Genomic DNA, 13,183 nt, shown 5'->3' with positions numbered 1-13,183 from the left:
GGTGATTATGACGACCAACTGGAGTGGCCAAGCATCCGTATACAAATGACTTTTCAAATGCTGGATCAGACCCCAAACATTCAGCACCAGATGACAAAGAGGTGGAGTTTCACCACTAATAAAAATGGTGTTCAGGGTGTTCTTCTTGGATATTTTCAACTATTCAACTTTGGAAGAAATGCAAAACAGAGAGTTCCTTAAAGGAGGGAGTGCTGTTTTTACCCTCAACTTTCAAGGCAAGTTAAGAATTTTACTAAGTAACCTGGGAGCTGTAGTCTCTGATAACATTATGACTGCCACTCAATTCTAGCAATTCTTTTTTTGTCACAAAAGAGGGGGAAAACAATCCCTGATTATATGTCAAATCCGTGTAAGAGAAACTTCATAGCCATCATAAGTAAAATGAACTAACAAACTGACTAAGCTATCCCTGCCCTTAGACCCCCCTTCGCGGTAAGGAAAAACTCCCAAAAAAAACGGATTCCGGAAAAAACGAAGAAACCTCAGGGGTGCCCACATGAAGGAGGGATCCTCCCCCAGGACGGACAGGCGATTTACCAGAACTCTTAGAGAAGAATTAACTTATCTAAATCTACAAGTACATATATAAAGTCCAGCAGACGAGCTTCATCCAGCCGTGGTTGGGGGGACAGTCAAAGACGCGAGTCGAGCCGGAGACAGGAACCACAGCCAGGTGTAGGAGCAGGAGCAGAGACGAGGTACTCGGTCAGGCACAGAGCAGAGACGAGCCAGAGATGAGCCAGAGGCAGGATCCACAGCCAGGTGTAGGAGCGGGAGCAAAGGCGAGGTAAACGGTCAGGAACAGGAGCACGGATGAGCCAACTGGAGTCTGGAAGCACTCCCACTCCCCAGGAGGGGAGAGGAAAAGAGGGACAATACATGAATCGCACTGTACCAAACAGAGGCATGGAGAACTAAATGATAAGTGATGATCAAAAATAGAGAAAGGAAGGGTAGAAGTAGAAGAGAAAAGAGGACAGAACCCCAGTGCACCATAGTTACCCCAGCTTCAACTTCTAGCAGCCTTTTAAAAGAAATAGTTATTAAGTTTAATTTAAACAAATTAACATTAAGTTAAATAATTTCTGAATACTAACTAGTCTGACAATAAGCCTGTCCAAAGAGGAACGTTTTCAGTCTAGCTTTGAATGTAGAAAATGAATCGGCCTCTCTTACATGAGCTGGGAGTTTATTCCATAAGACAGGGGCTTGGTGGCTAAACGCTCTACCTCCAACCGTACTTTTACTAATTCTAGGAACCACAAGCAGTCCTGCATTTTGCGAGCGAAGTGTTCTCATTGGATGGTAAGGGACTATGAGGTCCTTAATATAGGACGGGGCCATTCCATGTAAGGCCTTATAAGTTAACAGGAGGATCTTGAACTTGATTCTAGAATCAACTGGGAGCCAATGGAGCGAAACTAACACAGGAGTGATGTGATCTCTTCTGCTAGTTCCTGCTAACAATCTAGATGCTGCGTTCTGAACAAGCTGGAGACTTCTTAAGGAACTCTTGGGACACAAAGACTTCAACCCCACCAACAAAACCTAAGACCCCAACAACTATCATCCAACTACCATCCTAACAACTCCATCTTTAACAGATCCTCCAACAACAGTTAATAGCAGGTATCCTAATATTGTTTTCATCTTTCATATTCTCTATGGGTTTTCTCTGAAACAACGGATCTTTTAAAAGTATTGAAGAATATGCAGATGTTAGATTATAAATTTTTAACCAGCAGCTTACCTGTTAAGATTAGGTGTGACTTTTGCCTCAGTGGGTTGTAAAGCCAGGTTCCCACTGTTAATGACACAAAAGAGCACAATTTACCAGCACAGTAACACAAAACGTGTGGATGTCTAGATGTTTTGAGTGTATAAGTAATTTTAGCGTTTAAGCTTACTCAATAACAGTTTCATGCATGTGGTGCCATATAAATTAATGACATATAATCAGTGCATTTATTTAATGCTGTTGCATTGGCGATTTGGATAATATTGCATTGTTTTTTACAGTAAATTTTGTGCATTTTACTGGCCATTTAAAGTTGAAAACAAGTTATTTGATCTGCTCGTCAGGGTTCAAAATAAAACAGAATCCCAGATTGCTTGCAGTAAAGTTGACCTTTCTGGACACCTCTGTGACAACTTTCAGAGAGGTTTCTTTGAATATAAAGGTTTTGAATCGAAGGACAGCCACTATGGTTCTGCTCAACAGGGTGACCGGATTTAGATCACGTTTAGTCGGATTAGGGCTAATAGATGTATCCGTTTATTTATTTATTTTGTAAATCACAGTAATCTAACAGTTATGAGTATTAATTCCATGATATAATCATTAATTTGATCGTCTTTTCTGCTTTGCCATCCACAGCTTTTCTCCAAACATGAAGCCTTCTGCCATTCTCATCTTTCTGTTCACTTTGATTCGCCTGATGCCCTGATGGAAATCTCTGTCCCTCACCTTGGAGAAAGTGACTTCATAAACCTATTTATGCTTTTTTCAGGATTACAAGTTAGATTGAAAACTTTTAAAACAGGAAACTGAGTTGAAGTTATGATAAAAATAAAGGTTTCCGTAAATTGTTAAATAAATCACGGTGATGGTAACATATATGTAATTTATTTAATATACTGTTAAATCAGTTTTGATGAATGTATTTTCTGCCTATTTTGCTTAACTCTGACTTTTTAAAAATTTTGAATGTGCTCCTTAAGAAATGTAAAACCAGGAACTCATTTATTTTCTTCTAAGAATATGTTATAGTAATTATTCTTCATTATATTGTGTACTGGCAAATTTAAGTATATCATTATCTATGTATAATGTTAATATTATCAATAAAAAGAGGAAAGTTTAACTCTATAAAAGTTGTAAAGTTATTTGTTTGGTGTTAAAATTGTGTACCAAAACATGAGATTTCTGAAGTAAAGCAGGGGGAAGGCTTGTAAAATACCATTAACCTTTAAACACACATTAAAATTAAATATTCTAAAAGTGAAATATTTTTTACATTTTAACAGAGCGGCTGATTAGAGAATACATCACATTCCATCAGAGGAGAAACTGCTAACAATCTTTAAAGAAAGAATCGAATCTAGCTAAATTTCTGTGAGAACCATTATTAGCTTATAGGATAACATGTTTAAAAAGTAAAATGCTAAGGTAATGAAATAGAAATAAAAATAAATGTCAGACAAATGTGGGAAGTTATGCAAATCCTAATTTTTATCGTAGTTTTTTCTTTTCTTTTCTAGAAAATAACATGACAAGTTAAACACTCATGACATGTCAATCAACATTCACTTGTGTTTTTAGTTTCAATTAAAACTGCGTCACAACAAAAGACCAGGGTAGCAATTAACACCATTTTCAGCCAGTTATTCATTGCCATTCAAATGAACATCAAAAAATACATTAAATATATTTAATTTAACAAGTAACGTAAACACAAACGAGCAATTAAGGCCAGGTGTGTCGTGCTAACATTAAGTAGACAAACACACCCGCCCTTGTTATTTAGGTAACTATACTACGTGTGGGGATCAAATTTTTACTATAGAATATAAAATAATTACCTTTAGGTTCATCCCAAAATGAAGCTTCATTTAGAAGTACTTTCTCCTTCCTGTTCAGCTCTCTATTGACAGATGTTGTTGGTGTTAAAAGAGTGCACACTCTTTTTGTTTTGGCCAGCAGAGGGCGCCTTTCCTCACGACGTATATCATAAATATTATTAATATTTTTTTTCAGTTAGAAAGCGCTTAATGAACCTAAAATTTAAAGTTGATTTAAAAAATGTCATGAATTTCCCGTTGTGGCATTAATGTACTCACTTCTATTGGGTATTTGTGTCATTTCACATTTGTATCACCCTCAGTATTATTCATTGTTCTCTAGCCTGGAGTACAGTGGCGGTTTTTGATATGGGCGATGTGGGCGGTCGCCCAGGGCGGCACTTCATAGGGGGCGGCATTTGCCGTGCCTGAGGCGTTACACCTAATGTGCTACATACTATATTCAAAGAGGAAGCTTGGAGCTTTTAATTTGAAATTGCTTCAGCAGCCGACACTTAGTGCTTAAGTTTGACACATCAGACTCTTAAGAATGTCTTCCTCCTATTTGCTCTTCACACTTATGGTGCAAAAAAAAAAAAAAAAAAAAAAAAAAAAAAGAATATCTCAGAGTGAAACAACGTAAAACAGGCACATGAAAAGGAAATAGGCAGAACAAACACCCGTGCTCAACCCAATTTCGAAAAAAGCAGGCAATGGAGATTATTTCCCACAATTCTTTGCTCCGACACAGCAGACCCGATGCGCACGTGACCACCGCCCTCTGCTGCAAGACGCTTGCGGCCACACCTCTTTGCGGTAGTCTTTGGAACATAAGTCAAAAAACTCGAGAGGGGAGCGCAACTCGCCGGTGGCTGGGTGAATCACACTAACAGGTGATTGGGAGTCATTTTCTATCTAACAATCAACTCTGGGCCGCAGCTGCGCCTCCCGTCATAGAGACGGAGCCGCGTGTGTCAGAGGGAAGGGGAGGGGGAGGGGTGGTGCGGGCAGACCATTTTTTATGGATTGAGTTTTTTTGGAGGATTTCTGCTGCTGGTGTTGCACGAATTTAGGGAAATGCCAAATATTTCTGGAGTAATCCCACTGATGAGTTCTAAGATTTAGTCTTTAATGTTTCATAAGACCTTAACATATTAATCACAATAAGTTTTATTTTTTAGATCTAATCCCTCTGTTATGTTTCACAAAGACACACACAGGACGTCACACATTAAGAAATTATTGCTAAAAATGAAGCAGGAGTCCAGCTCTAAAAAAATGTCTCTAAAAAATGATGAAAGAGCAAAAAAAATGGAATTATTTGATATAATTTCTTATTAATATTTCCAGGCTTTCTTTGCTTTTTGTCCTGCAGCATGTTCATATTTGTATAATTTTGACAGAATATATTTATATGGACAACAAAATATTACAACTTATTTAAGGTTTAACTTGTGTTCCTGTTTTTATTCATATTTATGTTCAAAAAGTTCAGTTTAAAAGGTTTAAAAGTTTAGCTTTAGTGTGTTCAGTAAACATTTATCTTCTTCGGCCCAAAACCTTAAGCGTGTTTTTAACTTAGGCCCCTGTGTGACTGAGTTTGACCCCCCTGTAATACGAGTCTAGAAAATTCATGCATTTTTTTGTGTAAAATGGCTAAATAGAAGATAGGGAACACAACAGGATGTTGTCAAATTTTGTATGTGTGTGTGGGGGGGGGGGGGCGCTGGTGGGGTTACTCGCCCAGGGAATAAGTTAGTGTAGAACCGCCACTGCTGGAGTATGTAAATTTTTGACTGGTCTTCACCAGGTTTCCACACACTATAGCTGCAGTGTTGATCAGTTCTTCCACTCAGATCTTCCTAAGAGCTGTGATGTTGTCAGGCCATTTCTGGGCAACACTTTCAACTCCAGCCACAGATTCTCTGCTGGACTGAAGTGCAGACACTGACTAGACCACAGCAGAACATTGAAATGCTTTAATAGCAACTCATTTGTTGCCTGGGTGATGAGTTTTCGATCCTTGTCATGCTGGAATATCCAGACACACTTTGTTCTCCATGATCTCACCAACAGAAAGACATTTTACCCCAAATCTCACCAAATGGCTCCATCCATCCTTTCTTTCTTTTCCTTAGTTGTCCTGTCTCTTTGCAGAACAAAAAGCTCCAAACAGTAGCGGTTTTAGGCACGGGCCATACGGGCGATCGCCCGGGGCGGAAAAATGACGGAGGGGCGGCGCCAGCGGCTCAGCTCTTGTAAAATACTTTATGAATCACTATTGGTTTACTTATATCACAGAGTTTGTAACAGCCTGAAACCTGGCGGCGCCCCCGCCCCGCAGCTGCGCTCTCTCCTGTCTTTGAGAAGTAGACGCAAATGTGTTTGAGAAGGAGAAGGGAGGGGGCGCGGGGTGAAGAAGGAGAAGGGAGGGGGCGCGGGGTGAAGGATGCAGGCTGAGAGGTGAGCACGGAGCGCAAAACGCATGCGCAAACCTGGCTGGATCTTCTTCCAGGGGGGCAACGGTCGCGGGCCGCGGCTCAGTGCTTGATGAAAAAATAAAAATAAAAATTGCGCCGCCATGTAGCGAATTGGCGCCCCTGGGTGCAGCTGCACGCGCTCCCTCTGGAAATGTATGACGAACGGGGGGGGGGCTGCGGGTATAAAAAAGGTATAAAAAAATCATGCTTTTTTGGTTATTTTTGTGTGAAATGCCCAAATAAAAAATGGGAAAACAAAAAAAATTCTTCACTTAGATGACAGTTGGTTTAGTCGACAGACTTGATACCTATGTCAGGACATTTATGCTAAATGCAAAAACATCTGAAATATGGAGAAAAAAGGTCAAAGCTGGTGCCCAATTTAGAAAGAAAAGAGAAGAAGAGGTGAAAAGAGACAAAGAAAAGGGTATTATCGCATAGCTAGATGCACGTTTTCTAAATTCGAATGCTACCTGCCCTCCAACAACAACAACGTTGCAGAGGAAAAATCTCTTGTTTGGTCTATCATGACCAAAACTGAAGTAGGCCCAAATATTGCAAATAACGTCATTTTTAAGATATTTATTCTTAAATGTTTGCTCTGCCTTAACTTGTAACATTAGTTATGATTCGTGTGTCTGTCTGCTCTGCTGTAACACAAAGTTTTTGTTGTGTTTTATTGTTGTATATTAGTTCATAATGTTAAATAAGCTGTGATGGTAGCATGCTGCTGCTATAGCTATAGCTATAGCTGCTGCTGCTGCTGCTGCTGCTGCTGCTGCTGTTAGCTTTTTAAAACTCCAGTTGATCAAGTCATACCTGCAGCACTATAGCTATAGCTATAGCTATAGCTGCTGCTGCTGCTGCTGCTGCTGCTGCTGCTGCTGCTGTTAGCTTTTTAAAACTCCAGTTGATCAAGTCATACCTGAGATCACCAATGTCTCAGGAGCAACTCACTAACCTGCTGTTGTTAGTATCAATCATTCAGGGGGGGAGCAGATTTCATATGATGACGTTATTGACAAGCTTGCATCAGGAAGGCCACAAAGGTTAGGTTTTAGTTAGTGTTTTCTGTTCTTAGTGCTGCAGTCACATTTATTCTAGTGTATTATTTGTGTGATTTGTAGTTTATAATATTTATTTCAGATTATTTGTGTTTATTAAATATTTCCTAACTGTATTTTCAGTTACAATAAATGGACAAAGTGACTCTATTGGGGGGGAGGGGGGGGGGGGGGGGGCAGAGGAGGGTCTCGCCCGGGGAGTAATTCAGGGTAGAACCGCCACTGGCTCCAAAGCACGAGGTTACTCAGAGATGGCCATTAGTAATCTTTGCTCCAGATGTACCAACTCTCTTCACATCATTAACCAGTTCCTCCGGTGTTTTTTTTGAGCCATTTCTTCACCGTTCTCAGGATCGTTTACCTCCCCAGGTAAGAGAGATCCTCAGTGATCCTGAATTTCTTCCATTTTCTAAAAATTGCTCCTATAGTTGATCTCTTCTCGCCAAACCACTTGTTTGATTTCCATTAGTTCATCCCAGTCTTGTTAAGGTCTACAATCTTGTCCCTTGTGTCCGTTTGACATCTCTTAGGTCATGGTGGAGAGACTGCAGTCTGACCGTTTCAGGGTGTGTACAGGTGTCTTTTATACAGATAACCAGTTCATACAGGTGACTTTACACAGGTAAAGAGCAGATAACCAACAGGTCTGTGAGAAACAGAATTCTCATTTTAGGAAGTAGATTCCTTATTTTCTGCATGATTATACAAACAAATTCTTTAAAGATCATACAATGGGATTTTCTTGGATTCTTTTTGCTATATTTAGTATACCTTTAATAATTATAGTCCTCTTCATCCTTTTAAGTGGGACAACTTGCAGAACTGCTGACTGCCAAATCATTTTTTGCCCAACTGTAAAGAAAACTAATTATATATAAAATAAAAGCTTTGCAGATGATCCGTTCTTTGAAAACACTCCATACTAAATGAACATGAACACAGCATCCAGTTGTAAAAAAAAATGTAGTCACATTTATTTTAGTCCTTACATGACAACCATATATTATGTCTCACCACCTACTTTACAACACGTTCTCATGCGTGACTTGAATCCCTCTGCTATTTATGACTCTAGCCTTCAAAACACCATACAGGAAAGACGTGTGCTACAATATGTAGGCATGGCTTGGCCAGTTCTGGCTTCGTGGAAAACGTCTCTCTGTCCGGCCCCAAATTCTCAGTTGTAAGAGAGTCTCTGCATCCAATTCTTAAAACTTAGTCCAGGTTTCTGTGTGTCTGCCGGTCCGGGCTGCAGCCTGTGAGCCGGATCAGGGCAGCTGGAGCGCCTCTAGCCAATGGTCACGCCAACCCCACATTGGAACTTGTTCTTGCGATGGTTGAGGAAAGCACCGAGGGCCAGTGTGAGAGGAAGCGGCACCAGTTTCTTCTCAAGGGTTGCACCAACCACCCAATTACTGTCAACTGTGCCTACATAGTGAAACACAAAGTTGAAGACGCACACATTTGGTAACCTTTACATAACACGTCACTTGTGCTGCAATCAAAAATGCTTTCATTTACCTTTAAACAACAAGTTGGCTTTGGGGAGATCCAGCTGATAACCAAAAGATGTCGTAGTGTCCTCCATCCGTGTGCTGGCTTCAAATTCAACCCCAACCTGCAACTGCAAACAAAGAAACCAATAAATACGTCTTAGGGGTGTAACGAATAATCGACTTAATAGATTTATAATCCAATCAGAACGATCTGTCTGATGTGAATTTAATCAACCTATTTAATCAACCTATACTATTTATTATAAGATCCAAATTAAATAAATGGATTAAATTAATATTGGAAAACCCATTTGGATTGAGGCACGGCGGTTTTCTTTTTACTGTAACGTAAAAACGACCAAGTGCATCACAGTGGACAACACGCATGACAGCAAAAAATGACCAAGCCATCATTCCAGTCCAATGTGTGGAAACTCTTAGAATTTAGCAAAGACATGAGCATACAGTGTGGTAGAATGCTTCATGATGTTCCGTTTGTATTATTTTATATGGAAAAACAACAGTAGGGTTAACTTTAGAAAACTAAAATGTGAATGGATTTGCCATTAATTCTTGTTTACTTGCTTGTTTGTACACAGATTTAATTTATACTTGATTGTCTTGCAAGAAACACAAAGAATCTGGAAGGTCAGTGAAAAGGATTGTTCGACATGAACCAACATCGACTAAAAATCATATCAGCAGCTGAAAATTATGATATGAATCTTTAAAATGAATCATTAACACCCCTATTAAGTCCACAATAACATTTAACCAAATGACTTGTTCTGTTAAATACAGAGTTATGGCAGTGACAAATATTCCAAAGGAGCACACCAAAATGCCATTAGTGGGACGATCCTTCTTTATATTTTTTTAATTAAATGCAGATTATGAGCAGTGAAATTTGGAATGAAACATTCGTCAACTAACTCACACTTTGAAGCTTTAAAAAAAGAGTTTAAATTTTGTTTTTAACTTTACAATATTTATGAAGAAAAGGCTGAACCTTTGAAACGTTAATTTGGTGAAAACAGTGTTCTTCTTATGGTTTTTTGTGTTTTACAGCCAACTTACAAAAAAACAAAACAAAAAAAAAAAAAAAAAACGAGTTAATGGCATAAAAACATGGGTTTGAGCTGTACACAGATTTCTGACATGAAGTACCTGCTCATTAGCTTTGTGGTAGTATGTAGCATGAGCTCCAGCTCCTCCCACAGTTAAAGTAGCAACAAAGTTGTCACCTTAAGGAAAGAAAAATAGGCTGCTTTCAACATGTCAGACTATATATGGATCAAAGCAACAATGTTTTTGAGCATCAATATCAACATAAGTGAATATACAAAAACTCAAGCTAAGAATCATCAGGATGACAAAAGTACCTGTGTATCTGCCCAGCAGAGAGGTTACAGTCCCTTCCTCGCCTGGTCTCCTGTGATACACCAGCTCTCCACCCAGAGCCAGAGCCGGCGTGACTGACTGGAGATAGTGAGCAACTACAATACCTACAGGAAAATCCACGCATTAATCACTTAGATTAATAAAAAAATCCTTCATGTTTGGCACACATAATTTTATTTCAACGTTTTCATATTCAGCTTTCACTTTCTTCGATGGAGCAAGTCTTGAATACGACTTTAATTAGATTTACAATAACTGTTAATGAATATGCAACAACTCGTGCAGAGCCAAAGGAACACAACGAAGCTGAACACCAAAGCTCTTTGGTAAATTATTGCGCTCGTTTTTGACACCAAAGGAACAACAGCGTCCATTCTGAGGATGTGTAAACTTAAGCTGCACCAGAATCTGTCCACAATCCTCTAAAAGAATACAGATGTAAAAAAACAAAAACGTGCTTATTTATTCACCAAGCATATAAATCGGAGTTTCTCATGAATGCTTTGAATAAATTCAAACACAGATTTGCTTCAGGTTTAGGAATATGCTTTTGGACAAATGCTTTTTCACAGAAAGCTTTATGCACGTCACAGCAGAGGCAGCAGACTGAAATTTGATGTGCAAATAACTTTGACATCTGACCAAGTGGCACAACAAGCGCCAATGAGCCGCCGTCTTACAAAAGCGGTTCAATGTGTCCCCTGCTTTAAAGTTAAACTGGTATTAGTTGTTAGTGGTCTGTGATCACAGAAAGGCACGTGACATGAATTTGAAATGAAATCCATACCAGATCCAACAAGCACGTCTGGATTTCCGAGTGTAACAGCAGTGGTGAAGTCTTTCCCGCGGTATTCCATGTCACACTGCCAGTTCACAAACTTTTGTTGCTGAGTCTACAACAAAAGAAAATAAACATGTGAACACCAACTAATAACACAAAGGAAGCAAATTAACTCTGAAAGGCAAAGTTTGTGAATTTTCGTTTGTTTACATACTTGAATGGCTATCTTGGTGCGTACAGCTTTGGTTAGTTGGTGGATGATCTGAGCATTCAGGCTGCCAGTGTTGTCCATGTCTCCGACTAAAACGGGAAATAACTACAAGAAAAACACAATTTGCACATTTTAAGTTATCAAAATCTTAACAGTGATTAAAGTTGGAGAAAAAAACTTTGTACTACATGACTTTTTGGCTATTTATGTGGTACAGTGTGCTTTGTACATCTTTGTGTTAAAGGCTTGGATTCCATGTTATTAGGGTAGTTGATTAACGAAAAGCTCCGATAAAAATAAATTTTAAAATTGTGGTTTGAATAAATAACAGCTAGAAAATGTAACTCTAGATTTAAAGACCCACTCTGATGAAAACTGTTCTCATGATGGAGAACTCATGATGGAGGTAAAATTCAGGCGGACTAAAACAGGAAGTCACAGAAAACCATTAGGGTGTTTACCTCAGCAGGTCCTGTCTGTTTGTTGCCAACATAGGTCGAGCCAAATCGGTAACCAGAGTCACCCAGGGTGCTGAGGGTCACAGTGTGGCTAACCTGAAAGTGGTTACTAAGGCCTTTGTTCACCACTAAGCGCACCCCTTCCATCTGCAGGGGGAAAACCTCTACAAGACAGACAAATCAAATGACTTCTTATGCTCAACACAAGTTTCCACACTGGCGAAGATTAGGTATCATTTTCCTGAAAATGATGTCAGCGTCTCACCTTTACATTTGCGGTGGCACTCCTCGTACGTGCCAGGGTTTGGAAGGGATGAATCTGCATCGCCTGCCTCCTGTCCAGATTCAGCTGTGGAGGGAACGGAGGACACGGGGGGCATGGTGAACCCAGGAGGGACTGACACCAGCCCTGGCACCCCCTGACCACCAGACGCTGCAGCTGGGGCTGGACTGGGGGAGGTGGCAGCCAGTACACTGCCCATCCTCTGAGACTATGACAGACTAACACAACAAACACATTATTTAGACAACTTACTATGTTACAATTGACATGAAGTAATAATTTAATTTACATCTTAGTTAAAGTTCTGTTTTTCTATACTATTTCACTATAAATGTCACTTTGCTGCTGCAGACCAAAGAATTTGGGATAAACCCATGGGATATAAAGTCTTATCTTATCTTACACTCCCTACTATTAACAATTCGTAGTATGTCAACATTTTATCAAGTAATCATAAATATAACAAGCATGTTCAGCAAATTATCACCCAACTGGTTTAGGTGGAAAATATTGATCAACTTCCCCAAACTTGATTAGCTACTCAGTGTTTCTATGCTAGCAAAGATGGTACAGAGACAGCAGGTTAAATAACTGTAGTGTAGCCCAGGCCCAGTAATTCATCCTCGACACGCCAAAAAAAATTCAATGAAGGCAAGAAAAAAAGATGTCAAAAATTACACTCCAGTTTAAACATATGATGCGTTACTAAATAAAGCAAACAGACCGCAAAAAGGCTTATTAATGGCAATTTTAGCTGTTAAGGAGAAGTGCGAGGTTTAGTGTGTAGCTAGCTAGCTAGCTAGCAGGGTTGGTAGCCATGTGGAGGCGACCACGAGATCAAATTGAGGAAAACCACAGAGGTCTAATACAAAGTAAAACTACGCGATAGAGTCCGCAAGATTTATAATATCATTTTTAAGTCAAATCCCAGCAGGTAGGATACTCACGCGGACGGTTAAGGGGTCTAGGGGGTACTTGCACACCGGCAAAGTTCACGACAAACGTCCGCGACCGGAGTACACAAGCGCCTGCCCACTACCCCGAACTCAAGTGATGATTGGTCGACAGAAATCCATCCTCAACTTCTATTGGTCAAGAAACTGCGAGGACAGTAAAATCCAGGTGACGTAGGCCGAGATTGATTCGCTGAACATCGGGATCTTTCATGCTTGTTCTGAATGACACTCCAAGGGTACGCCTAAATCTGAGGTTGCAGGTAAAAAGGCCCTTAAAAAAGCAAACGAAGGCGTGACGCCTAAATGTGGGAAGCAGTTATAAAACTCAAGATCTTTATTTGTGTATGTTTTGCAGATAAAATGTATGAAATACAGGTACTATTAATATGATAGTAATAGCTAGCGTTAATACAAGCTTTGAAATCTACTAAAAGTGTGTTTAAAACAATGTACCAAAATGTTTTGCTGAAA

General features: G+C 39.6%; 1 protein-coding gene across 1 annotated transcript; it reads right to left on the bottom strand.

The window, feature by feature from the left end:
- Positions 1 to 8,070: 8,070 nt before the first annotated feature.
- Positions 8,071 to 12,947, bottom strand: tomm40 (translocase of outer mitochondrial membrane 40 homolog (yeast)). The gene is made up of 9 exons (XM_004078016.3): positions 12,704 to 12,947; positions 11,739 to 11,974; positions 11,477 to 11,637; positions 11,019 to 11,120; positions 10,811 to 10,916; positions 10,005 to 10,127; positions 9,790 to 9,866; positions 8,648 to 8,750; positions 8,071 to 8,554 (listed from the first exon to the last, which is right to left on the bottom strand). The coding sequence occupies exons 2-9, from the start codon at positions 11,953 to 11,955 to the stop codon at positions 8,415 to 8,417; spliced, it is 1,029 nt and encodes a 342-aa protein (XP_004078064.1). The 5' UTR covers positions 11,956 to 11,974; positions 12,704 to 12,947; the 3' UTR covers positions 8,071 to 8,414.
- Between the last annotated feature and the right edge of the window lie 236 nt (positions 12,948 to 13,183).

This window comes from Oryzias latipes, chromosome 16, assembly GCF_053564925.1.
Source record: "Oryzias latipes strain Hd-rR chromosome 16, Olatipes_Hd-rR_3.1".
Classification (NCBI taxonomy): domain Eukaryota; kingdom Metazoa; phylum Chordata; class Actinopteri; order Beloniformes; family Adrianichthyidae; genus Oryzias; species Oryzias latipes.
This window is presented reverse-complemented; position numbering and strand designations above follow the sequence as displayed.

What these genes read in the sequence shown, in the direction of transcription:
- tomm40 (XM_004078016.3), bottom strand. Translation starts at nt 11,955, where the DNA reads ATGGGCAGTGTACTGGCTGCCACCTCCCCCAGTCCAGCCCCAGCTGCA. An exon ending in GCACCAAGATAGCCATTCAA is followed by an intron (nt 10,917 to 11,018) that starts GTATGTAAACAA and finishes CTTTTGTTGTAG; the next exon opens with ACTCAGCAACAAAAGTTTGT. An exon ending in AGCCAACTTGTTGTTTAAAG is followed by an intron (nt 8,555 to 8,647) that starts GTAAATGAAAGC and finishes TTCACTATGTAG; the next exon opens with GCACAGTTGACAGTAATTGG.